The following is a 26,877-nucleotide window of genomic DNA, read 5'->3' on the forward strand; positions in this document are numbered from 1 at the left end:
AAAAAAACAATCTTTAAAATTGTTTGACTGTTGGGAAGTAAGAATGAAAGATGAGAAATAATGGCAAATAAGATACCAAAGAGACTGCTTCTCATCAGGGTTACAAAATTTAAATGGTAATCTCAAATGTTTTACTGTCATGCTCACAAAACAAGTCTCAAAAAAGGTACTAACACTGACAATATAAAAATAAATTGTGTTCACTTGTACAGGTATATTTAAAAATTAACTGCAATCTACTTTCCTGGGGTTTTTAATAAAAGACTGGTTTATTCTTATTTAACCAACAATAAAAAGATTTTATGAACTGTACATAAACACAATGTGCAGAGAGCATATTATCTCTACTGTTTGATAAGCCAAAATGTACAGACACATTGTCATTTAATGCAAATAGAAAATGTTGTAAGATATTTTAAAAATGCTGAGGAACTTACTTTTTTTTTTCTTATTCTTCTTGGCATTAATTTTTCATTCATAACATGAAAATCTGGTTCTGACTGAGACAGTAAGGTTATGTTAATTAAACTTTGAAACAAATTATGTTTAATCCAAACTAACTAAAAATTTAAAATTGCCCTCATAAAAGGCTTTAAAATGTTATAAATAATCTTTTACTATCCAGTAAATACAAATGAACATATTTGGACAACAATGTTGAATGAGTGTATCTAGGTTGAGCATGAACATCATGAGTGTGTATCTCTTGAGTCTCTCCGGTGTTTTTCATGATCAGAGTCCCGTCTATGTTTGTCTCTGTCCCTGTGGTGACTGCTGTGATGTCTCTCTTTCCTCCTCTCCCCATGCCTGTCCTCTCGCGAGTGCTTGGTCTTGTGTCTGTGCCTGCTTCGGCTCCGGCTCCTGCTGCGACTCCTGCTCTTGCTTCGGCTCCGGCTCTGACTCCGGCTTCTGGCCTTGTGCCTCTCTCGCTCGTAATGTTGGCTCTTGTGCCTGTACCTCCCATAGTGGTCTCGGTCATCCTTTTTGAAAGGATCAGCCAATGGCCTGGACTTCCTGTCCCAAAGCTCAGAGCCCTGATCACTCTTGTTCAAGGGTGGCAGATTCAGCATGGAGGAATCAGGGAATCTTGGCATTGTATATGACTGTGGGGGCCCAGTGACTACATCTGGGACGGGCGGTGGAAAACATGCCGGAGGAGGCACTGCCTGAGCCCAAGGTGGGGCATGCATTTGATTTTGAGGATCACTCTGGGGGAACATCATTGGAAGAAGTGGAGGTGGCGGGTAGCTAAACAGCGGAGGGGCTTGCTGATGCAGGGGTATAAACGGCACAGGGTTAGACTGGGGTGGGTAGGTGGGCACCGGTCCTGGATGGTAAGCATGGTCAACTGGTGCGGTGTGATAAGGAGGAAATGTAGCTGGCAGAGGCCCATGACCCGCAGTATTAAAAGGACTGGGACTTAAAAGACGTTGTCTTGACTGTTTGAGAGCTTCATTTTTTCCAGACGAGGAAATAGTGGTGATGGTCTGGATTTCTTCAACAGGTTTAAACTCTGACTGTGGCTGTTCAGACTCTGTTGTTGATGATGGTTGTGAAGGTGCAGACTGGGAAACCGATGACTGATTTGAGGGTGCAGACTGGGAAACCAATGAAGGGTCTGAAGCTGCAGACTGGGAAACCAATGAAGGGTCTGAAGCTGCAGACTGGGAAACCAATGAAGGGTCTGGAGCTGCAGACTGGGAAACCAATGAAGGGTCTGAAGCTGCAGACTGGGTAACCGATGACGGGTCCGAGGGTGCAGACTGGGAAACTGATGACTGACCTGAGGGTGCAGACTGGGAAATTGATGATGGGTCTGAAGGTGCAGACTGGGTAACTGATGAAGGGTCTGAAGGGGCAGACTGGGTAACTGATGAAGGGTCTGAAGGGGCAGACTGGGTAACTGATGAAGGGTCTGAAGGGGCAGACTGGGTAACTGATGAAGGGTCTGAAGGGGCAGACTGGGTAACTGATGAAGGGTCTGAAGGGGCAGACTGGGTAACTGATGAAGGGTCTGAAGGTGCAGACTGGGTAACTGATGAAGGGTCTGAAGGTGCAGACTGGGTAACGGATGAAGGGTCTGAAGGTGCAGACTGGGTAACGGATGACAGGTCTGAAGGTGCAGACTGGGTAACGGATGATAGGTCTGAAGGTGCAGACTGAGTAACTTTTGGTTGTGGTATGTCTTTATTCAAAGACAACTGCTTGGTATTAACAAGTTCAGTTGCATCAGTCTTTTTGACAGTGATAATGCCAGTTGTGGATAGTTTTAATATCTTAGTAGGAGTTTTCACAGTTTTGTGCTTGGAAACATCATCAGTGGTATCATTAGTGGCAACTGTTGATGCAGCTGAAGTGCATACAGGAGTTAGGTTTATGTCTTGTCTGGTCTGTGTGCTTGGTGGTGTGGTATCTCTTATTGTTTCAGTGCTGTTATGGTCAGTCTTAGGCTGTATTGTGGAAAGGCTAGAGAGGAAAGTCTCTGTTGATACATCTCCTGGTTTATCCTTAAGAGATAACAAAACTCCACTCTGCAGTCCAGCTTCTTTTTCTTTATCTGGTGAACTCATGATCTCTGCATTTGAGCTAGATTGTTCTTGTTTCTCGACAGATTTCGGATCTTTCTTTTTAATAATGAAACGGTCCAGTCTGGGGGTGGTGGGTGTTTTAAGAGTGACACGTCCTGAGGTGTCCCCATCAGAGCTAGATGTCTGACTGACTGCATTACTGGTCATAGTTTTCATTTCATCATCCGCTGGTTTAGCCTTCTCAGATGTGGGCTGCTTTAGCACGCCCGGGAGGAAACGCAATGACACATTTTCCTCATCCTCGATATCTAACCGAGATTCAGTCACTGTGGATTTGCTAAGATTTACACTGTCTTTTTTCTGCATCCTACCAAGACTGTTTACAAAGTCTCTTTCCTCATCTCGGGCCACCACAGGTTTCTGAATAGGTTCTACCTGAGGTTTGGTCTCGTAGGCTAATGAACTTGTAGGTTCATTAGCCTCACTTGGTAGGAGGACCACAAAGTCCCTCTTGGGCCTCTGGCGAATGATTAGTCCCAGGAGAAGGTTTGTTCGGTTAGTCTCCAAACCTGTTACAAATGATCAGAAAAAAAAATGTAACTTAAGATGAAATGTATGATTGAATGCAGGGCAGTATTAGTTTTTATCCCTGAGCTTCCTTTGGTGCCAAATGATTCAATCATAAAAAAAAAAAAGAAACTCTGTAGTCAAAAGAGTCATTAGTAAATCAGGTCTTACCTGGGCCATCAAACGGAACAATCTGATGTGGGATTTTTTCAGTGGAGCCAAGAGGGATGAGATACATATCTTTAACTTGTTTGCGGTTGTTGGCAACAACACCATATCGCCTACGACTACTGAAATAGGCATACAGCAAAGTGTACGAGATCTCGTCTTCCTCTGTGTCTGGGCTGAAGCGAATTACACATATTTCCTGAGGGAGCAGAGGCAACAGCAAACCATAAGATGTGGAATTTATTTATTAATAAATATCCATATAACATGTACAGCAAGCAAGTCATTCTCACCTTTGTACCAGAAGCACGGATTTTCTCCACATAGTCCCAGACGGTTTGGGGAGAGATCCTTCCACCAACCTGGATTGTGTCTGGCAGATCCTGCAATGTAAATACAAATGAAGTTATAGCTTGCCTTAAATTCAAATGTCAGAATGGCTGGTTTCATAAATGACACTTACCTCAGTTAGGTGGTCCAAAGTTCCAGAGACTGGGTAAGCTTTTGTAAAGTACCGAGCTACAGATGGCATGTCTATATAGCCATTCCATAGAGTTTCTAAACCAGAGAGGAATGCAGCTGTATCTTCTTTATTGCTTACACTTTCCAACCTGGAAAGAATCAGTGCCTTAATTACGTCGTGAAATTTCCCTGGAAGCCATGATAACATAAAACCTAGCATAAAACTGTGCCAGGCAATTGCCTACTTGGGGCCATATGTATTTACACACTAAATACTGTTTGCTTACAGGCTGCTAATGACAGACTTGTTCATATACTCTGACAAGCCAGAAAATTCTTCTAGAAGGTTGTAGATCAATGGTTCCAGTAATATACTCAAAAAGCCTTAGCAAAAATTTACAGTGGAGTCAACTGCCCAGATACAAGTGCACCTAACAGCAGCTATAGTCTATGGTAGTCTAAGAATCAAGAGTTCAAGACACGAACTGGTGAAGCTTCTAAGCATCAAAATTAGATTTTTAACAATGATCTCTGCATTAAATATTAAGGTTCAAACATTCAGTCTAAAGGTGCTTCACTTAAGCACTCATCATTTTTACCTTGCAGGAAAGTTAAGAAGGCCTTCTTCCATCGCTCTCAGAGACAAGTCATCCACCAGGGCTGATGAAGCAATAGGTGGAGATATGGGTGTGGATTCATGGCTCTCTCCTTCAGTAATTGTGGACTGCCTTCTAATTACAGTTGTAGCCACTTTGACAGCCTTAGTGGTTGCCTCCTCCACTGGTGGAGCCATTCGTCCTTGCAGGTGAAAAAAAGTGATGTAATTAATTACTTTGTTTTTTAATCAATGACAGTCAATATTTTAAAGGTTTAAACATGCTACCTGTGCAGATCTTGCAGTAAAGATCAAAAAGATGAGACTTATGCAAGCTTGTTGTGTCTTTAACTTTCTTGGGGCTTTCTGCCTTTGATACTGTAGTTTTTTCCTCAGACGCCTCAACAACATCAGGGACAGGATCAGGCTGAAAAAAAGAAGGGAGACATGTTTTTCTATAACTTGGACATGGGGCTTGACAACTGGACAAAGAAGCAGCTTATTCAGTCTTACTAATGCCTCAGGGGCTTTTGCAGGTTCTTGATTCTCAATTTCAATCTCCCCTTTGTGTGTGATTTTGGTGACTGGTCGTCTCTCTACTTCCCGTTGTTCTTTCTCAATCATTTCAATTGTCTGCAAAGAGGATTGGTAGTGAAAGACAGCTGATATCAAAATACTTTGTTATACTGCAAATTTTTCAAATACTGGACACATTTTTAATCCAAAGTATGTTCCTGTATTTGTGTGTTTATTACATGTCGATTCTCCCGCTGTCGCCATGCAGCCAGTTCCTTGGAGGCTAGTTCTTCTGCACTCATACGAACTAAAGCTCTAGGTGGAATCTCTCCCTTGAGAACACGTTTGAATAACACCTGGAAGAGGTTGTGCATGTGTGTTTACTTATTGTCAACCTCTGGGCACAAAATTTATAATAAATGGGTTTTAGGATTCATAAAATATTAAAGGAATTATTGCAGCAACACAGGACCAGAAATAAGGATTGAATTAAAAAAAAAACTCTTACATTATTTTTTGTGTCTCTGAGATTGAACATCAAGCTTCTGTATTTGTTCTTGTACTTGCTGTCGACACCTTGGAAGAGGGCAAAAAGCTCTTTTTCTGTCCGTTTAGCCAATTCTGCTGGCCTCTCCTTTGAAACCTTCAAGTCTGATTCCTTCAGCCTTTGAGCAATGGATAATGAAAACAAATTATTGGTTTAACAATTGATTAAATAAGAGTATGTCACAATTCATTGTAACACCACACAACAATGACTAAATACACTACCACCTTGGCATTCTTCAAAATATCATCTATCAAATTATCAATGATGTCACTGATCACAACATGGTGTTAGGTTAGGGTGTTAATACATCCTATACCTTTTCAATAGAATCTCCTCTAGTGAATCACGGACACTCCTCCTGATTTGTCCAGTAGATGGTTTCTTTAAGCTTGGAACAGAAATTTTAGCCTTCTTCACCTCATGCTTCATAGTTGACCCTGAGAAAACAAAAACAAAGGCATATTTAATGAACTTCAGATGATTGCTCATGCATGTTTATCATCCTATGCAACGGAAATAACAATCTTACCAGATTTCAGTGCTGAATCCACTGCTGATCGCCTTTCTGATGAGTCCTGGTTTAAAGTGACAACAATTACACTGCTGTTCCTCACATTTCAAATTACTACTCAAATAAGTCCAGACAAATGTGGTCAATAAAAAACAGACTCTAACATAAGCAAAAACAAAGAAATCCCTTAATGCCTTTATGGGCTTATGCTTATAAAATATACACGTGTATATATGAAGACTAACAAGCATGCCACATGAGGGCAAAATCAGTACCACTTTAAATGGGGTCATGCTAATATGCCCAGTTTTATGCAAATATCACTGAATATCACTTTCAAATCTTTTATGGAAGACCTCATGGCAGATATGAATCCAAATGTTTGTTTGTTTGTTTTTTAAATCACTTAAACCCTATTGATAATGTTATTTTGATCAGGATTTTGCCTCCCCACTGAAAATGAATAGGTGTGAAAAATCACATCAGTCATTCATTTGCTAATGTTTTATAACAAGTGAAAACTTAGAGCCATGGTGAATGAGAACGGTTTCTCTCTGTTCTAATCCATTCGCATACGGGCTGTTCGGCTCTAAAGAGTCATTTACAAGCTGTCCATGGGGCACGGTGTCTCTGAAGCAGAGTATTACATGCTATCTGCCTTAAACACAGTTGAAGGCATGTGTAGTAGGACACCTTCCCTGTGACCCTGCTAGGTCGCTGACTCACATCGGCTCAGGTCGTAGTCTAAATGTCCTGAGCAAACTGCCGGCTGGCTGAACGATGGATTTATCTCACTGACACACAACACAATGATATTATTATCACTTTATTACTATTATTAGACTCTTGATCATTTAAAGTGTCATCTTAACCAAACTAGAAGCCCTACAGTGCCTGGAGGCATCAAAAGAGATATTTAAAGGAAAAAGAAGTAAAATCTCCCAGGTGATGGACATGTCTAATCAAGGTTCTAATTGGACCAAATCTGTCCGCTCATACAACACATTCTTTTTACAGCCTTTTTATTCAAAAGTGGAGAAAATATTTGACTGAAGACCAGAAACAGGAGTCTTACCTTCCTAAAAGGCCGGATTCCGCCAGCCGTGACTGATGCTACGGGTTCCTGTTTCTGATCTGTTGCTGAATTGTTGTCTGTATTCTCAGTGTTACCTTTCCCCCCTTCATCAGCACAGCATTTAAGACAGACAAACTCCTGGTCATCCTTTTCCATTTGTTGTACTTTAGCCAGGTCCAATCCTACACAGTCTCCATGGAACCAGTCATCACAGCGGCCACAGCCTACCATGAATCTAAAAAAACACACTTACTGTTACGTAATGCACTGTCCTGTGAAGTCATTTAATATGTTATCATGTTAGATGCATGGTCTTAAAGGTGAGGTGTACGATGTTTGAAAGCCAATGTTGACATTTGAAATCACCAAAACAAACACATCCCTAACCCAAATGGGTGTCACCCCTGTTTTGATAGCTCCGCCCTACACATACATACATAACCCAGGCAACTATTATGGCGGAACTTGCTGGGGCAGCTGGCCGAGGGGATATTTATCAATAAATGAACTTAAGGAGTAATACTACGGTAATACAGGTCAACTGTGTTTTTGTAGTACTGTGTGTCATACCGTGAAAGGTTTAGCTCCGTTTCACGCGGAAGACGACATTCGACACCCAGAACCCGAGGCAGAGGTAACGGCAGGTATCCGCCATGTCAATGTTTCAATTACTTTCTGCTAATGTCAGACATGCGCACTGAACACACTCTATGCCGCATATCGACAAGACACGCCCCTTTCTGCTAATTTGCTACACGTTTGTTTTGTTAGTCGGCCCAACTCAGTTTTCTGAAGCATTTTTCAAATATTGTGCACCCCACCTTTAATCTTTAAGCAATAAGACCTAGACTAAACCTTGCACATTTAGTGTTTAGCTGACTGGCTGGATCAGGTTACTGTATGTTCGAGCAGGGAAAACACCCTATACACACTAGTGTAAAATAGTGTTCTGGGAGCATTTTCTATGAAGACAATGTTAGGGAGGCTGACACTGATTCATGCAGTGAGCTTGTTTGAGACAACCTAACTTCTAATTAAAACGTTTAACCTGAAGAATCGGGTTGTTAATCTGTCAGGTTGAAAAGAAACATACCTATTGCTGTGTGGTTTACTACATAATCCACATTGTTTGTTTGAATCCCATGCTGTCTCGTTTTCAGAAGCAGGTGTAGGATCCCCGTCTGCAGACACCTTTTTCACCACAGGAGCATTATCAGGGATGAATAACTGAGGTTCATCTATAGATATGCTTCTGCTGCTTCGGCTTCTCTGTCTCTGCAAGAGCTTTTCTGGTTTCTTGCTTTTTGTTCTCTCCTGTTCTTCTTCTACTGGGCCATCCTTCACTGACTGATTCTGTTTGACCGCTGCTGGTGATGGATTTTGTGGCTTCTTTGCTGAAGAAGGAGATTTATTCATAACTACTTTAGTACCAGGACTGGAATCCGAGGACACCTTTCTATTTCTTGTGGGAGAGCGTGGAACAGAGGGGCTGGCACTGTGCTTCACCGGATCACAGACTTGCTCCTTTTGTGGTTTCAAGGCCTGTTTGGGTTTGAGAGACAAAGCTGGCTGTTTTAGGCCTATGCTATTTGGCTTGGCTTTGATGTGTTGTTGATTTTCCAGTGTAGTTTTTTCCACCTTTTTATCTTGTAGTTTGTGAAGCTTGGACCCCTTCTGCAGGATAGCTGTTCTGCTGATGTGCTTGTTTTTGGATAAAGCCAGTGCCTGCTTGGGCTTCAGGAGCTTTTTAGTGGGGATTTTATCCGTTTTGACATTTTTTCTTTCCGATTTGTCATCATTAGCTGGCTTTTCTGCCTCAATTTGGTCAACAGCTTTGGTGTCTGTGGTTACTTCTGTCGCACCGTTAGTGTGTTGTACTTCATTCGGATTTACACATGGCCCTAAATCTGTAGGCGTTTTATCAGCTCCATGTTCAGTGACCTTAAGCTCTTCAACAACCTCTGGGGCCGAATGCACTTCAAGAGTCTGGGCCTCTCCGAGAGCAAACCCATTGCTTTCTGTGGCCATGGAATCGTCCTGGAAGCTCAGAGACTGAATAGCGCTTGTATTAATTGATCCAGAAGTGTGAGAAGGTCCAGGCAGCAGTTCAATTTTATAGCCCCCTACTGTGACTGTTAAACGCCTCAGCACAACCACAGGACTCATCGACGGGTCGACTTCATGCACGTTAAACCGGCGGCTCAATAAGGTTTCCCGTTTCTCCGTGTGCATCTCCACTATTGAAATGCTACTGGATCCTGGTTCTTCTGCATCCTTTACTCCGGATATCTGAGCTTCAGTGGAAACTCCTTTAAATGGACCAGGGCGCCTTGTCTGTCCACCTCTACCGCGGCCTCTTGACGAAAAGGCTTAGAAAAGACAAAAATAAAAAACTATTATGATAAGTGTGAACCGGTTGACAATCCAAATCCACCTTCTCGTGTATGAAGATTATATACCGAAGAATGAACGGCTCTGTAATGAAACCCAACCAAAGCAAATATATTATTGCAGAAATGTGTCAAATTACAGTTTAAAAACAAGTGCTATCATTTTGCAACCAAAACCAGGTCATTGCTGAGACATATGTTATTACAGAGTTAAATATCCTTTCAGAACCAATAATGTAGTGTTTACAGAGTTGTTACTGTGTCACAGTTTCAGGGTTAGTTAAAGTGTATGATGGGTTTACTGGTTAATTTTTTACCCAATCATGTTCCTTTTATGTTCAGCAGTGTCTGCCCCAAAAATGTAGACTGGATATCACAACTCTCGCTGGACTCAGCTTCGATCATACTGCTATAACCACAACCACCATGACACGGGTGCACTGAAAAACCCTAATCGGCTACTGCTTTAAACAACTGATATGTCTTTGCTCATAGCGTATTTGTAACTATCACACATACAGAAGAACGTGTCTTTGCTGGTCAGAGCTAAATGAAATATCTGCTTTTGGTTATGTAGCACAGCACACTGCTCCACTAGAAGAATTTTTCCTCACAGTCTTTCTCTCTGTAACACTGACAAATATTGGCAACATAACAGATTTTATTTTGAGCCACTTTCTAAATATATTCTAATCAAGACAAACACTAAGGAGATCAGCTCATTTTGTTACAAACTATACCCAAAGGTGTCATAACAATAACGATATGATAGATTATCCTACAATGAAAATTCCAGGCCATAAACCTAACCATAATCATTTTGTTTTAGCAAAAGTAGTTTTGAAGAATACAACATCATGATTTCTGTAGTAAACTGTTCAGATTGTCAGACTGATAACGCTTTCTCTCTTGTTACCGGTTTGTTTCCTCGGTTGCTGAATGGCGCCTTTTCTCCTGCCTCTGGGGAACTTAGCCGGAGTCTCGTCCCCTTCAGCACAAGTCTGGCTGAAGCCTGACGTGTTCATATCCTGGTCTGAAACAATAAAAAAATAATAATAATAAATATAGATTTAAAACCTTTATACGTCCTTAATCCCTGCTGCCTGTAAAAGTATCTGTTTGCACCTAATGAGCTGGAGAGCTGAAAGTTAGCTTCATCGTTTTCCAAGAGATGAAACTGTGAGCTGGCCGATCCAAACATAGGATCCTTGTCACTGAGCATGTTCTTGAGCGAGTCTCCTGGCAGGTTGTCACTTGATGCAAACTCATCACTTGCTTCACATTCCAAGTTCTGGCCGAGGAGCAGAGAGTCTTCCAACTGATCACTGGGAATCAAATGGTTAAATGTGCCAACTATATCCATGAATGCTTCCACTGTTAAGACTTCTCTAGAAGAGGATAAAGAAGAAGATAGAGAAAAAATATATATATATATTTTTTTTTTAATAAAATTAACCGAAATTAACTGCTGCCTATCCAGATATTGCAGGTGTGGAAAAATGACAAATTCATTAGTCATCCACCCGGCATGTAGAAGCACCTGTATGACACCCAAGGCTATGTTTTGCTTGCTTGCCAACCTATTTCTCAAGGCTAAAAAGTGGAAGTGGAAAAGTGGAACATACAGCCTGGAGACCAAATACGTCTGTCCTGAGCTGCTGATTTCCTCAGCGTTGCAACTGTATAGTCATCAATCGCCATCAATGAACCTTCACACGACAATAATGACTCACCGTGTCTTTTCTGGTGAAAATTGTATTAGTATAAGCATATCATACTTGTGTAAACTCTTACGTAAAATAAAACACACAGGCCACATCCATGTAATAAGCCGGTTATATTGCTGCTAAATTCTACTCAACAGAGCACCAGGTACTTATACGTGTAAAATTATATACATTTATATTATGATAGTACTGTGGATACAACCTGAATGGGACATTTATGCATCACAGCAGTGTTTGCAAACAGGCTCGAGTTTCACCGTTAATCTGAACATGATGCACTTTTTACTGAAGTTGACAAATAATCATCATTGTTAGAGATTTGTTCTGAGTGAAAATATCAGTGACCCTCCATACAGAAGCAGCCCACTGCTGCTGCTGCTCAGTGACCAATCTGAATGCTGCCTATTTACTGTAACGTTCTCTAGCTTACTATCCTCTGACCTCCTTAAAGGGTGACTCTGTCATAAATATACGACGAATCATATAAAGAAGTAAAGAAGAATCATTAACGCTACATCAAATGGGGAAACTCAGACAGAATCCTCACAAAGTAACGTGTTTATCAGGATTACATGCGTCCACCCTTATTCCGGCAAGTCCCGCCTTCTGTGCTAGGATTGGCTGGAAGTTCATGCCTGTAAGCAAACAGCCAATCATAATCCAGGAGGGGTGAAATCGTCAGCCAACACTTACTTACTTATAACTTGGACCTGGTCGGAAAACCGGTAGGAGAAAAAAAAAAACACAAATCCGAACTAGCATGCTGTGGTAGGCCTGACTAGCCGAGTGTTTAAAAAAAAAAAAGGCTATCTATCTATCTAGCAAACTCCGACTATAGCCTGCAAGCCTGAGAGGGTTTTACGTAATTACACTAGAATGTCCGATATGTTTATTGAAAATTACCCACCTTTAAAATGTACTAGCAAGTCATATGATCATTAGCGAGTTAGCTTTAAAGCATCACACAGGCCGTGTTTAAAGCTAAGCTAAATTAGCTAAGCTGTGTATGTTAATAACAAGCGTTTATAACAACTGACGTTCATTAGAGTTGCGTATAAACCGGTCAAGCGGCAACAACTTTCATAAACGTAACAAACTCACGTTGTGGTTCAGCGATTCATTCGTCTGAGACGCGGGGAAACGCGCTGCTGCCTGCTACAAACATGAAGTTGTGAAGTGCGCTGTTTGTGCGCAGGCTGGAACTAAACAAGGCCGTATGCGCGTTACAGTGCAGCGTTAACGCCCACCTCGCGACACACAGCCCTGTAACAGGTACTTAGCGAGGTTCAGTTTAAACAAAACGAAGCATTACCTTATTGTCGAAAAGCCAGCGCATATTTTAGGTGGTCAGAAATGTCAGTCACATCATGCCCCGCTGCCTACATCATTCTCACATGAGATTTAGCAGTAAGCAGCCTGCACTTCCCTCTTCCCCCGAAAGACAACACAGTAACTGTAACGCATCTTCTGGCCTGTAGAGGGCGTCACTCAGGACAGGCTGCCAGCACACCGCCCTCCACCGGCCTAGGTATGGAAATATAGGAATGCTCGAGTCAGATTTACTGTCAAATGTTTTTAGTGTTTCGGAAAATATCCATCCATCCGTTTTCTGTTCCTTTTTTCCTACACGTGCTAACAGGGAACTTGGAGTCTCTCAGGGCACAAAGCAATTACACACACACACACACACACACACACTCCTTGGAGTGTTTAGAAATGCCAGTTATGGAGGAAAAACACACACACACACACACACACACACACACACACACACACACACACACACACTCACTCACCCCATGGAGTGTTTAGAAATGCCAGTGATAGAGGAAATGCGCACACACACACACACACACACTCCTTGGAGTGTTTAGAAATGCCAGTGATGGATGATGGCTGACATGCACACAAACGCACGCGCGCGCGCGCGCACACACACACACACACACACACACACACATTCACACTCCATGGAGTGTTTAGAAATGCCAGTGATGGAAAATGGAGGACATGCACACATTTGCTGTGTTTTAAGATATGCGGCCTTGTTAAGGTTAATTATCTATAAGCAAACTAAATAAACTTTATTTTTTAAAGATTTACTCAATCCATGTAAATGCAGCAACAGTAAGAAATATAGAATTGTATAAATTCATATATTCAAGGATACATGAACAAGTTTTTATATTATTTGTCCACTAGGTGGCAATCTAAAACAAATGAGTATCCATATTAAAATGTTTAAACCAGCTTAGTCAAGCCAATACGTTTTTATTATTATTTCCACCATATATAGCTAACACAGTACATAGTGATATGAAACAACGTTTCTCCATGACCATGATGATAAATAAAACAACAGAGGGCTACATAAGTCAACACAGAGCTAAGAAATAAAAACTAAAGTGCATAGAAAGATTCAAGATTTTTATTTGTCACATACACAATTATACAGGGCATCTATAACCAGCAGTGAAATGTGAGTCAGGTCTGCTCCATGGATATTGCACTTATTAGAGAAACACAACAATGAAAGATGAGATAAAAGTAAACAATGAAAAAATAAGGATAAAAATATAAAAAAAAAAGAGATATGTATACTGTAGAATAAAATATATAACAAATATGTATACTGTAGAATGAAAAAATAATGTGCATGAAAGTAAACTGTAGTTATAAATTAAAGTAATAAAATACACAGGGATGTACAAGGCAATGAGCATGTGTGCATTATACTAAGGTCTTAAATATTAAGATACCCAGGACTGTGCAAGAGGCAAATGTGCAAACAGGTTGACACCAACCAAGTGCAAACAGGTTGACACCAACCAAGTGCAAACAGGTTGACATCAACCAAGTGCAAACAGTGCAAGACAGACACTATATACAGTATATATACTGTATAGCACAGACCACAGTACAGATTATAATGGCAGGAGGTTGTAAACATATGTACACTAACAAAAGCAGCATGACATTTTGTGCAAAACAGCATTAAAGTGCATGAATAGCATATTATTAGTTTGTAAGGGTGGTAAACATAGATTTGTATTAAATGAGTGTGGTGTGTTTATTGTGCGTGCAAAGCCAGTTTGGTGAAGTTCAGTTCTGGGTGTTGAAGGCTGATGAGCCAGAACCAGTCTGGCTGAGGGCCCGAATGCTCCGGTACATTTCTCCAGATGGGAGGAGGGTGAGGAGTGAGTTTGAGGGGTGCTCAATGCTGTTGGCTTTGTGGATGCAACGTGTTGTGTAAATGTTTGTTATAGAGGGAAGACAGACTCAAATGATCTTTTCAGCTGTTTTCACTGTCCGCTGCAGTGTCTTGCGAGCCGAGTCGGTGCGATTCCCAAACCAGACAGTGATGCAGCTGCTCAGGATGCTCTCAATGGTCCCTCTGTAGAACATAGTCAGGACGGGGGGAGGGAGATGGGCTTTCCTCATCTTTTGTGGGAATTAGAGACCCTGCTGGGCTTTTTTAATGATGGAGCTGGTGTTGAGTGACAAGCTGAAGTTATCCTCTAGGAGGATCCATCGATGTTCATTGGAAAATGGTCACTTTGTTCTCTTGAAGTCAATAACCAACTTTTTAGTTTTATCAACATTTAGAGACAAGTTGTTGGCTCTACACCACAGTTATTTGTTGCGCCTCCTTTCTGTATGCTGACTCATCAATATTGCTGATGAGACCCACCACGTTCGGGTTCACTTGTCTCGGAATCTTGAATGGGCCTATAGACTGAGTTTCCTGCAGGGCAGTCAGAGGTGGAGGTTTCTGGTTAACAGCCATACCAACTGACCAGGCTGAAAATACGAGTGCGGGTGGTGTTGCCGATCGACCTACAGGCACTGACGTCGAACTGCTGCACATGAGCATTCTCCCATACCCTCCGGCTATGTTTGATTCAGTCATCAACTGGGGGACATTGGAGGGTTCACTTCACCAGGGGAACAGTGGGGGTTGAAACCCAAGGACACATCGGAATGGGGTGAGCCCTGTGAAAGAGTGTATCAGGGAGTTTTGCGAAAATTCAGTTCATGGGACTTCAGTTCCTTGGCCATTCAACTGGGGATGATATCCAGGGGTAAGGCTGACATTAATGTTCAAATAATGGCCCTCCACACTCACAAAGTGAGCTGTACCTCTCTGTCGGTAACTATGTCCTCTGGTAGGCCATATACCCTGAATACATGGTTGACCAGCGCTGTGGCAGTTTCCATGGCTGTGGGTAGGCTCTTAAGGGGAACCAGTCTGCATGCTCTGGAAAAGCAGTCCACAATCTCTATTATAGTCATGAATCCCTCCGAGCGGTGGAGTTCATACAGTATATGAAGTCAATGGATAAGTGGGACCTCTGGAGCTGAGGCGTAAGCAGGAGTTTAATTAAACCCGTGAGGAGTTGACATGGAGTCTGTGATTGTGCACAGACTTGGCAAGACATGACAAAGCCTCAAACATCTATTGCAACCAGAAGCCATTCTATACCATCATGGTTGTTCACTGGATTCCAGAGTGGCCCCATCTTGGAGTGTTATGGACCCACTGGATGGTTCTGTGACAATATGAGAACAGCAAATGTGTCCATCTTAGATTCAGTAGGGGTTAATCAGAATATAATAGAACCCACTTATATGGAGGTTGCACTCCTGATCTCATTCTAACCTTTGGATTCAATACAGAAAATATAGTCACACTTCCACATCGGAAGCTATCTTAGACCATTATCTCATTTTGTTTAAAATGCGTCTTGGACATGATATATGCAACTCACCACATCATGAATCATTTCAATGGAAAAATTGAGATTATAATTCAGTAAATTCTGACTAATAATTTAAAACCAAACAATTTGATATATATAATGCTGTAGGTGATAATGTTACTGTTTCTGATCAGACTGCTTTACTCCCCTTCAAGAGTGATGTCATTTTACTAATTTCAAAATTCAAAATGATCAACCTGCAGGCTGGATCCCTTGCCTACATGTTTCCAGACAATATCATTAGCCACTGAACCCCTTCCAAAATAAGACATTCTTCCCTGAGCACTGGCTATGTGCTCAAATCTTTTACAATAGCAGTTTTCAAACCCCTGATTAAAAAACCTGACTTTGACCCCTGCCAGCTGTCCAACTAAAGATAATTAACTTTATCTCCAAGATCTTTGAAAAGGTTGTAGTAGATATGCTCATACCTACAAAAGAATAACATGCATGAAATGTATCAATCAGAATTTAGGCCTCATCATATCACATACATAGCACCTGTTACTAACCATTCATTCATTCATTCATTCATTTTCTATCGCTTATCCGAACTACTGTACCTCGGGTCACGGGGAGCCTGTGCCTATCTCAGGCGTCATCGGGCATCAAGGCAGGATACACCCTGGACGGAGTGCCAACCCATCACAGGGCACACACACGCTCTCATTCACTCACACACTCACACACTACAGACAATTTTCCAGAGATGCCAATCAACCTACCATGCATGTCTTTGGACCGGGGAGGAAACCGGAGTACCCGGAGGAAACCCCCGAGGCACGGGGAGAACATGCAAACTCCGCACACACAAGGCAGAGGCGGGAATCGAACCCCGACCCTGGAGGTGTGAGGCGAATGTGCTACCCACTAAGCCACCGTGCCCCCCAAAATATGATCTTAATTATTATTATTATTATTATTATTATTATTATAATTATTAATAACAACAACAACAACAACAACAACAATAATAATAATAATAATAATAATAATAATAATAATATGAATTAATTCAATATTCATTTAATTAAGATTTAATATAATAATAATTAAAGTGACTTCAGAATTCCAGAGTAGAATTATTTGATCTTGATTGTGACCATAGAGTAGGTCATGCTGAAGTGATGTGAGATGGTTTTATTAACTAACATTTTGAAAAATCAACACTGCTTTCTGGATAAATCACATTAGTGACTTTGAAGATAAATTTCTTTGTAATTCTAAAGTAAAATTGTTTTATCCTTGTTCTGGTTTAATACAACTAATACAAATGAACTCAATTACAAATACACCCCAACTTCCTTCCCCAGTCGAAAGACGTTCATTTTTGGCTGAGCGGCATCTCCACATTGCCTGTTTCGTGTGTGAAGTTGTGCCTTGTGATAGACTGTACACTTTTTTGTTATCGTTTGATGGCATTGCCTTTTAATTACCTCAACTTGAACAAAACGTTCTTCTTACAAACTTGTCACAATAATTTATCGAATATGAGCCCATTCCTTCTGACAGAACAAGGTGTAACTCTGTCAGGTTCTTGGAACTCATCCCTCAGACACACTTTTTCAGTTCAGTCCACAAATTTTCAACAGGATTCGGTTTAGTGCTTTTGTAACAGCCACTTCAATCCTTGGAGTTGTCTGAAAGCCATTTTTTTGGAAGTATACTCAGAATCATTGTCCTATTGAAATATTTAGTTGCATCCACATTTTCATGAAACCTTGACTTCTACACCGGTTCCTTTATCGTTGCTTTAGGATCGAGTCGAACCTTTCGGAAGACACTTTAATCGTTGCTTACTATCAAGAACTCTTGTTATCTCAGAATATAATCTGGCCTATAATCTCACTCACTTTTCTAAATAAAGAAGCAAATGATCTCAAAAACTCCAAAACAACTCACTATTTGGATATTTAAAAGTCAAAATTTCTCCTTTCAAAACAAAACCAGGATAGAAGACCATCTAGTTAAGTGCTGTTTACTGTAATCCCAGAAACATTAATAAGTCATGTCTCCTCATGACTTTTTTTTTTTTTTTTTTTCGGAGTTAGACGTCACTTCCTCCTGTCTTAGGCTAGAGAAGATGGCGGCTATTGTAGAGAGAGTTGAGGGAGGTGCAGGGTCTGTCGATTCCGACTCGGTTTCGCCTAGATTGCCTTCTCCACCGCCAGATCAACCTCACCAAAACAATCCTCTTCTCGGACTTCCCATCGTTGCTATCGAGACCATTTTAAATTTCCTTTCCTATGATGAAATCAGTCTGCTGCGCCTGGTGAGCTAACTGCAACGTAAACAAAGGCTAGGAAGAAGCGCATACTACAGTAATACTGACTGCTTAAGCAACTTAGCAAGCGTGTATGTTAACCTGAAATTATGTGTGAAAAATATATATTATACCGTTAAACCTGGAAAATCCACTTTTTTTAATCCGCATTGTATTTCCTTAAAGGACATGAGGTAGTAAGTTAGTATATTAGTTAGCTAGCTAGCTAACATTAGGTGTCATCATCTGAACCTGAACCTCTCAGATTCTCTCACTGTTTGCACTGATATCAGAATCAGAAAGAGCTTTATTGCTTTCACATGCGAGGGATTGATATTCAATTCAATTCAAATTGATTTGTATTTAACACCTGACATTGTCTTTACAGAACATAAACATAAAACAAAAGGTTTATGTAATACAAAAATGTAAGATTAATATTAGATGTGTTTGTATTTATCCACAATGAGCAAGTCTGAGGTGACTGTGGGGAGGAAAAACTCCCTTGAATGGTAAAGGAAGAACCTTGAGAAGATCCTCATCGTCATATGGGTTGGGGCATGTGGTAGCCTAGTGCTTAAGGTTACCAATCGGAAGGTTGTGAGTTCGATCCCACGTCCACCAAGCTGCCGCACCTGAGCAAGGTTGCTCAGTTGTATAAACGTTGTCGCTTTGGTTAAGAGCGTCTGCCAAACTGAGGGTGTGATTATAAATATACAGTACGACAAATGTTGTATTGATGAGGAGATTGTTGTCCTCAAAGACTACGTGGACTTGGTGTCTCCTCTTTAGTATAGCAGATTCTAACTGGAGCTGATATTTTGAGTCAGACCCTTTGGCTTGATAGTTAAGCTATTAGATACCAGCTTCTTCTTTTTTAAATGAGAGATGCTGGTTCTGAATGATTGTTAAGAAATACAGATAAAAACTGCTGTCATTAATCACTATCGTGTGTAGTCTGTTTAATGTTAAAGATGTGATATTTTCCTTATTTGCAATATTTGGTTTTCTGGGATTGATTCTTAGAATTAGATACCATGTAAAAATCGTAGCAGTAAACTAAGATTTTAAGTACTTAAGGTATTTACACTGAGTCTGTTTACAGACTGTTTCCTGTGTCACTATGTTTTTTCCATGTGCTAGTAGATGAACTGGTGATTTTTTAAAATTCTGGTGCAAGAGTGTGTAAGCACGCATGGTGCCTTTTGTTAGATTGGTGTCCCATCCCAGATCTTTTCCTACCTCACACGCCAGTGTTCCCAGTATTGTCTCCGGATCCAGTGAGACTCTGATCAAGATAAAGCGGTTACTGATGATGAATGAATAAATCTGTTCATGCCTCTTGAATATCACAGCAATGGATGACTACAGATGTCATGTGAAACACTGGATCAGATCACGTTACACACTTTTTCTGCTGTAAACTTTTGATGACACCTGTGTCTTGCCTGTGTCTTAAATGTATCTGTCTCTATTTGTTGGAGTTATTTATTGATGAATTTTCTACCAAAGAACATTGAAATTGGTTTACTTTTTTTTTACTGTCTTAAATGTTTTTAGTAATTTAGTTGTTTTATTTTTGTTTTTTTGCTGTTGTTGTTCAATTGAGATTTTAGTGCCATAAGTTCATTGTGACCAGTCGTGTGATCTTGACCCCATTTTTTGAACTACAGACGCCTCTTTGAGGATCACTGGTCTAGAGTCAGATTTTTCTGTTTGTTTTTGAATAAGAATCTCGATTATAATTCATAGCGGGTCGTTTTTATTGTCTCACCTTTATTATCTTTCTGTGTACAATAACAAAATATTGTGACTAAATAGCTGTTGTCTTTTTAGGTATGTAAGCGCATGGACATGATCTGTCAGCGTATGCTTAACCAAGGTTTCCTCAGAGTGGAGCGTTATCACAGCCTCTGTCAAAAACAAGTCAAAGCCCAGCTTCCGAGGTAGGAACAAACCTTAAAATTATGTCTGTTTTATGCATGGTTTTTGTCAGGCAGACAACAGCCATTGTCTTTAAAAGACATTATAAATAAATGAATCACCTTAATGAATGGATTTCTTAATGTTTATTGGATGGTCAGCTTCCTATTCAGTACAGTCAGAAAGTTTTCAGTGATCTGCTTTATGTGTGTGAAATATAGTCCGTAGCAGTTTGCTGACACTTTTAAAACAATAAGCAGTATGACGTTAATTATCGGCTCTGTTGTGCCTCGTAGGCGGGAATCTGAGAGGAGGAACCACTCTCTGGCTCGGCATGCAGACATCTTAGCTGCAGTGGAAACACGCCTATCGCTGCTAAATATGACCTTCATGAAATATGTGGACTCCAATCTCTGCTGCTTCATACCTGGCAAGGTGCCTGCTGTTGTTTCATTTATGACATTAATCCTCCCTAATTTCATTGAGCACAGATCTGTTGGGTTGCAAAGCCATTGTTTGTCACGCCATTGTCAAAAATCCAGACATATTAACAAGACCCAGTTACAAAAACAAAGCCCAGAATCTACAGTGATTCTATAAGGCTTAAGTCAGAATAAGAATATTAAGAATATGTTTTCTGAAATATGCTATTGAGTGTCAAAATTGAGAAAGTGTCCATAAACACATCTTTATTTACAGTATCACGTACTGATGAATCCGACACCTTTCCGTTATATCACATAGATTTGATTAAGGACGGTTACAGGATTGATCACTGGTCCGACAAGCTCTTGTCTTTGCAGTTCCCATTTCATCTTTGCTAAGTAGCTAATTAAAATAAGAATTAAACAAGCTTAGCATGCTAGTCAGTTACCATGCTCAAGAGATGAGATGCACTTTTTTCAGAACAGCGTAACAGATATTGCATCATCGGGTAGGCGTGGCCTATTTGATAATCTAACCCTAACCATAGTTTTTGGTTGTTTATTTGTTTTCTAAAATAAATCTACCTGTATGACTGTTTTGTCCTTCATAGTATGCTCTTTTTTTTTTCAAGACCTCTGGAAACACGCCCACTTTACGTCATGGTAACAAAACACTTGGAATTTAGTGAATGCCCTCAAGAGATATTGTTTTAACAGTCCTATATATTGTCCCTAAAATCTACATTAAGAAACTAGCTAGCTAATGCTTACTTGTTGGGTCACATTATTACTGACGTGACGTGACGTACGGCTAAGTATGGTGACCCATACTCAGAATTTGTTCTCTGCATTTAACCCATCCAAAGTGCGCACACACAGCAGTGAACACACACACACACACACCGTGAACACACACCCGGAGCAGTGGGCAGCCATTTATGCTGCGGCGCCCGGGGAGCAGTTAGGGGGGTTCGGTGCCTTGCTCAAGGGCACCTCAGTCGTGGCCGGCCCGAGACTCGAACCCACAACCTTAGGGTTAGGAGTCAGACTCTCTAACCATTAGGCCATGACTTCCCAGTGATTACTGAGGATTTACCCATAATGGACATGTTTTTTTCTAGCTAATAAACGAGTGGATGGGCATCTGGTTGGGCTGCACCTCAGCTCTCAGTGTGACCGCATCCTCGAAGTTTTCATGATCATCAATCCATATGCCTTGACCCTACCCACAAACAACAGTTATAATATTTTTTTCTCTTGGATAAACAGTCAGGACATTGAAACACAGGTTAGGATCATTTGCTGTCTATAAGACACAGTTAATGTTCAGAAAATTCCAGTAGTTTTTGAAATGCTCAGTCTGGCACCAAAAACCATCACTGAGATCATGTATTTTCTCGTTCGGATGTTTGATGTGAACCGTAAACCGAAAACAGAACCGTTTGGTCTGTATCTGCATGACTTTAAGGATTGTTCTGCTGCCAAATGACCGGCTGATTGGAAATTAAACCTAGATTTTGCCCGTGTAACTATTCCAAACTAAGAGAAAAGGTTTGCCCCTGCATACTGACTGCTTGTTTAATAACTCCTGATTTATACTCTCTAATTTTTTTTTTATATATTTACCACAAATATTGTGTGCATGTACGTGTTGTGTACCTCGTGAGCAATATGCAGACAAACCCGGTTTGTGTTTTTTGTCCCTCTGGACTGGTAGAAATCATTCTCTAATATTGTAGCTCTTCATGCTGTAATACGTTTATTTGGCCATCAGAGGGAGGACTTGTTCAAAATTATAGCATACACTACTTAGTATTTTAGTTATTGTTCCGTATCGTTTTTGGCAGATTTGCTATTAATGACTTCCCAAAGTTATTGTGAGGAATTTTTAATTAGATGCAGATTTCAGAAATTGCTTTATTTGTTTTTAATGACTGGACTTGGTTAGATAAATCATTTGTAAATAGTTAGTACAAATATAACAGATTACAATATCCATTGTTTAATACAAACAAATCAGAAAGATAACATGCATAGTGTAAAAATAAAAATTGTAGTTAGATTTAAACTCTGTAGTGATTTCCTGTTATAAAATTAAAGATTTTATATAAAATTATATTAACATGAACCCCTTTAAGATCCAAGGCTGTAATAAACCCTGACATCTAAACAGTTTAACCCATTGTTTTGTGTTTCTCTCAGGTGATTGATGAAATTTACAGAGTACTGCGCTATGTAAACTCTACCCGCGCACCACAGAGGGCGCACGAGGTGCTCCAAGAGCTGCGGGACATTTCATCTATGGCCATGGAGTACTTTGATGAGAAGATTGTCCCCATCCTTAAGAAGAAGCTCCCAGGTGCTGACCTATCTGGCCGTCTTATAGGATCCGCACCAGGTACGAGATGTACACTATTGTTAAAGACGACAGAAATATAGCACTACAGCCCGTCTTAAGGGTACGTCAAGCAGTCAGTGGATAAAAAAATGACCCAAAACCTGTTTCACACCTAACTTTCAAAATTATCAACAAGCAGCAATTGCATCCTAAAAGGTTTGGGAAACATCTCACAACAAATCCAGTCTAAAAGATAAGAACTGGATTTGTATTGCAGTTCTGCCTTTCTTCGTCTGTCTGAAAATATAAGTCTGATCATTTTTGGACACAGTGTTTAGAAGAGATAACATTTAAAAACAACATAGAAAATCAACATATATTCTGTAAGAACAATTCGTTGTGTGACTGATTTCTGCTCGTTCCTATGTAGAAGCAGTGCAGTGTGTGTTGCACATCTTGTAACATGTTCAAATGAAGATTTTGGGCCACTTATTTACGATTATTTAAGAGATTACATGCTAAGAGTTCTTCCTGCCTGAGCATGATATCAGTGTCTATGGCTAATGTTTGAACATGATCAGTGGCACACCTCAGATTTTCAGAGTATCCTAAAGATACCCGTTGCCTTCCTAAACAAAGTTAATGTTAAATATTAACAGGTGAAAGGAAGTTTTGTAATTTATGACTTTTTTTCAGTGGCTGGGCCGTCTAACTCTCTTAGCACCATGACGCTGCTGGCCAAAAATGCGCCGTCCCGCTCTGAGATGACAAAGGTTCAGCAGCAGGTGAAGGTGAACGGCGCGTCTATGACGGCACTGAGGCGGGAAATGCAGGAGGTTCGCATCAAGCAGCTCGAGCAGCAGAAGCAGCTGCAAGACCAGGAGCAGAAGCTGCTGGAACAGACGCAGGTGATCGGTGAGCAGAACGCACGCCTTGCTGAGCTCGAGCACAAGCTGCGCGAGCTCATGGAGAGTGCTGTGGATTCCAGTGCAACCCGGGCCATGCCCACTACCTCCACTTCCTCCTCAACATCCTCATCTGCTGGCGCTGTAGCTGTAGCGTCCACTTCTTCGGTCAGCCTGGGCACGACATCAGCGAGCATAGCGGAAGAAGGCAGCATCCCTCTCAAACGGCGCCGCAAGAATTCAGACCTACCGCGCCACTCCAAGCGTCTGCGGAGCAAGAAGTAGAGGGATTTATTATAGTTTTATGAGTTGCTCCTTTTTTTGTTTGTTTTTGGAGAGTCGTTTCTTGCTTAATCCAATCTGCAAAGTTCTTTGCACCTGCCCACATTTGGCGCAAAACATGGACAGAGCGTGATGGATATCTGCTTTTATTTTTACGTGTTTTAAAGCAAATGCTACTGTGCCCCTTTGTAATCATACACTAATAAGCCTAAAGGCTCTTGGTGTAATGGCTTTAGGTGACGCTTGCCTTCTGTGTCTGCTACCATTGTATGGCATCGATCCCAAAATTCACAATGAAAGGGGGAATGAAAAGCTGTAATTAAGCTGTTGCTGAGACAAGTGCAAAAGCATGTTCTTTCCCTGCAGAATAAGTGAACTTTAAGAAAGAGGTGAAAAAGAGCACATACATGTAACACATACACTGGCTACAAAGTTAATGTTTTTTTAACTATTGCCCCAAGTTTAGCCAGATAAAGTCTAAATTACTTAAAGCATGTGTTTGATATTTCATGAAATGATTAATATTCAGAATGTCAGAATTTGAAAACTTACCTAAATGATCCCTGCCTATTGCAAGTGACACCTCCTTGCAATGTCATGATGTAGCTACTATTATTTTTGTGGTTGTACAGTTGCTTACTAAATAGAGCTGTCAGTGCAATAAGACTTGTCCAGAAGCTTTGTCCTGAGTTATTAGCATTCACTTTATTGTTGAGGGGTACACATCTGCCGTTCCAGTCTTGCTACATTTTTTTCGTCTATTCTCTGAACGTCTTGTGGCTTTCACTTTCCTACGTGCCGTATTCACTCTGTCATGGAAATAATTCACCCAAACAATTCACACCTACACTAGCTAGCAGCAAAATGAAAACCAACTTTGTCATCTAGTATGGTGTATTACTTGACAACGTTAGCTTTCATTTGCCTGTTTGGCTAACCTCCTTTACTGAGTAGAAATTATTTTAGTCCTTGTAAAATAAAGGAGACCTTAAATGCAAGCAGAAGTCTCGCATTTATACTTTATCACCAAGACATTTAAGCAAGATTTGCATAAGGGGGCATATGGTAGCCTACTGGTTAAGGTGTTAGGCTACCAATTGGAAGGTTGAGTTTGATCCCAGGTCCACCAAGCTGCCACTGTTGGGCCCTTGAGCAAGGCCCTTAACCCTCAATTGCTCAGTTATATAAAAAAAAGAGATAATGTAAGTCGCTCTGGATAAGGGCGTCTGCCAAATGATGAAAATGTAAAATGTAAAGATTTAATCATAGGCATATCATGCTAAAGCCCTGAAAGAATTTGTTGCATTGCTGCAAAATAATTAGCCCACATAGAATCCCAAAATAGAAATTCTCCCATTTTTTTTAGCAGTTTGAAGCTGCCCTGAAACCAAGGTTTTGTCATATTTTACAGCCTGAAAGCATAACTGTAAAGCTATTTAGTCATCAACTGCCTCATCAACAGCTCTTTGTTTATCTCGGTCACTGAGATAGTGTTAGCCGTGCATAGCATGTAATTAAATATCGTGGTAGCCCTGATAAAACTTCATTAGATTTACTGAAGTATGACTGAAATCTCCACCATCCTGTCCACATAAACACTTTCACACATTGGATCCTGCAGGTTATTTAGAAATTAGCGCATCTTGCTAACGTTATTCGCTTCTTCTTAATGTTAAGGCCAGGAAGGACGAAGGAAGGGAACGAAACCTCAAAGAAAACACTCCATAATGAAGATTGCCGTTAGTGAATAATAGAGCTTGTTATTTTGATGTTATACTGACATTTAAAATCTTTGTTAGTTTTAAGCATTAGCATTGTTTGGGTTAAAAAACACTTTAATTTGGAAAAATCTCTATATTTCTACAGACAAATCGGATTCCAAAGATGAGAGTATACAAGACAGACCCTGACCAAGAATTGGATCCAATTAATAGTTCCTTCTGAACCCTTGCTTTAGAATCGCATGTATGTTTTAATAAAATAAGCAGGACACACACTGAAATACTTTATAGCTTGTAGATTAATGCAAGACTGGTTCGTTTTAGAAAGGAAAAAGTACTGTACTGTAACCATGTACTCTAGAGAGATGACTGGATGATGTAATGTATGTAATAAGGGGAGAATAATCATGTACGTTGCCTGTTTGTGGCAATGAGAGAAAAAAAGATTGTTGCACATATTACTGTTTAAAAAAAAAGTTCAAATGAATCATATTAAATCACATTATGGCAGAGTCATCTGGTGAGTGAGTCGTACTTTGAGAATTGGATATTAGCAATCATTTTTATATGTAGTTCATTTCTATATAGTTTGAGAGACGTAAAAAAAAGTGCTACATTAAAAAAAAATTCTGTTTGTATAGGCACAGTGAATAATTTATTCCTTCTACAATCATGGAAGCGCTGGTTAAAACGTCTGCATTCAATATTGTGTATTCCCAGGTGGTCCAGTGGTATGATCCCGTGCTCTTCTTGTCTGGACTGAGGTTCGATTTCCGCTAAACACACCACTTAGTGTTTAACTTTCGGGAATCGGGAGGGTTGTGCTATTTTGTGTTTAAAAACGTGCCAAATCATAATTGTGCAGATCAGATGAACCTTTATGGTGAACCCTGAACAAGGAGCAGCTGAAAGATGGCAACAACTATTAAATATTTAACATTTTTTCCAGTGTTCCTCCACCAAATAGGGTGATCAGCTGAACTCAAAAAAGAGCTCCCTACCACCAAAAGAGATGACCGGTCACCTCCATGATCCCTGCCTGTCATGATGTAGCTACTATCATTTTTTAATGAAGTATTTTTTACTGATTCACTGAAGTATGACTGAAATCTCCACCACCCTGTCCACATAAACGCTTTCACACACTCATTCTGCAGGGTCTTTGGAAATT

General features: G+C 40.4%; 2 protein-coding genes across 10 annotated transcripts; one reads left to right on the top strand and one right to left on the bottom strand.

Annotated features, from left to right (window-relative positions):
- Positions 1-250: 250 nt before the first annotated feature.
- phf3 (PHD finger protein 3) lies at positions 251-12,554 on the bottom strand. 8 transcript variants are annotated; one of them, XM_027174390.2, is made up of 16 exons: positions 12,402-12,554; positions 10,488-10,750; positions 10,279-10,395; positions 8,066-9,341; positions 6,973-7,207; positions 5,916-5,961; positions 5,703-5,823; positions 5,345-5,501; positions 5,076-5,192; positions 4,834-4,953; positions 4,609-4,747; positions 4,325-4,523; positions 3,727-3,874; positions 3,557-3,646; positions 3,267-3,462; positions 251-3,097 (listed from the first exon to the last, which is right to left on the bottom strand). In XM_027174390.2, the coding sequence occupies exons 2-16, from the start codon at positions 10,723-10,725 to the stop codon at positions 690-692; spliced, it is 5,607 nt and encodes a 1,868-aa protein (XP_027030191.2). In that variant the 5' UTR covers positions 10,726-10,750; positions 12,402-12,554; the 3' UTR covers positions 251-689. The 8 variants fall into 8 exon arrangements, with proteins under 8 accessions (XP_027030191.2, XP_027030197.2, XP_027030194.2 ...); XM_027174396.2 differs by having other exon boundaries at positions 10,488-10,687; positions 12,402-12,553; XM_027174393.2 differs by having other exon boundaries at positions 10,488-10,745; positions 12,402-12,537.
- A 5,345-nt stretch (positions 12,555-17,899) lies between these two features.
- On the top strand, positions 17,900-26,218 carry fbxo28 (F-box protein 28). 2 transcript variants are annotated; one of them, XM_027174523.2, is made up of 5 exons: positions 17,900-18,121; positions 19,949-20,058; positions 20,332-20,470; positions 22,663-22,858; positions 23,495-26,218. In XM_027174523.2, exons 1-5 carry the CDS (start codon positions 17,933-17,935, stop codon positions 23,986-23,988), a joined length of 1,128 nt encoding a protein of 375 aa, XP_027030324.1. In that variant the 5' UTR covers positions 17,900-17,932; the 3' UTR covers positions 23,989-26,218. The 2 variants fall into 2 exon arrangements, with proteins under 2 accessions (XP_027030324.1, XP_027030326.1); XM_027174525.2 differs by having other exon boundaries at positions 18,073-18,204.
- The last annotated feature ends 659 nt before the right edge of the window (positions 26,219-26,877 follow it).

This window comes from Tachysurus fulvidraco, chromosome 7, assembly GCF_022655615.1.
Source record: "Tachysurus fulvidraco isolate hzauxx_2018 chromosome 7, HZAU_PFXX_2.0, whole genome shotgun sequence".
In the NCBI taxonomy this organism is placed as follows: domain Eukaryota; kingdom Metazoa; phylum Chordata; class Actinopteri; order Siluriformes; family Bagridae; genus Tachysurus; species Tachysurus fulvidraco.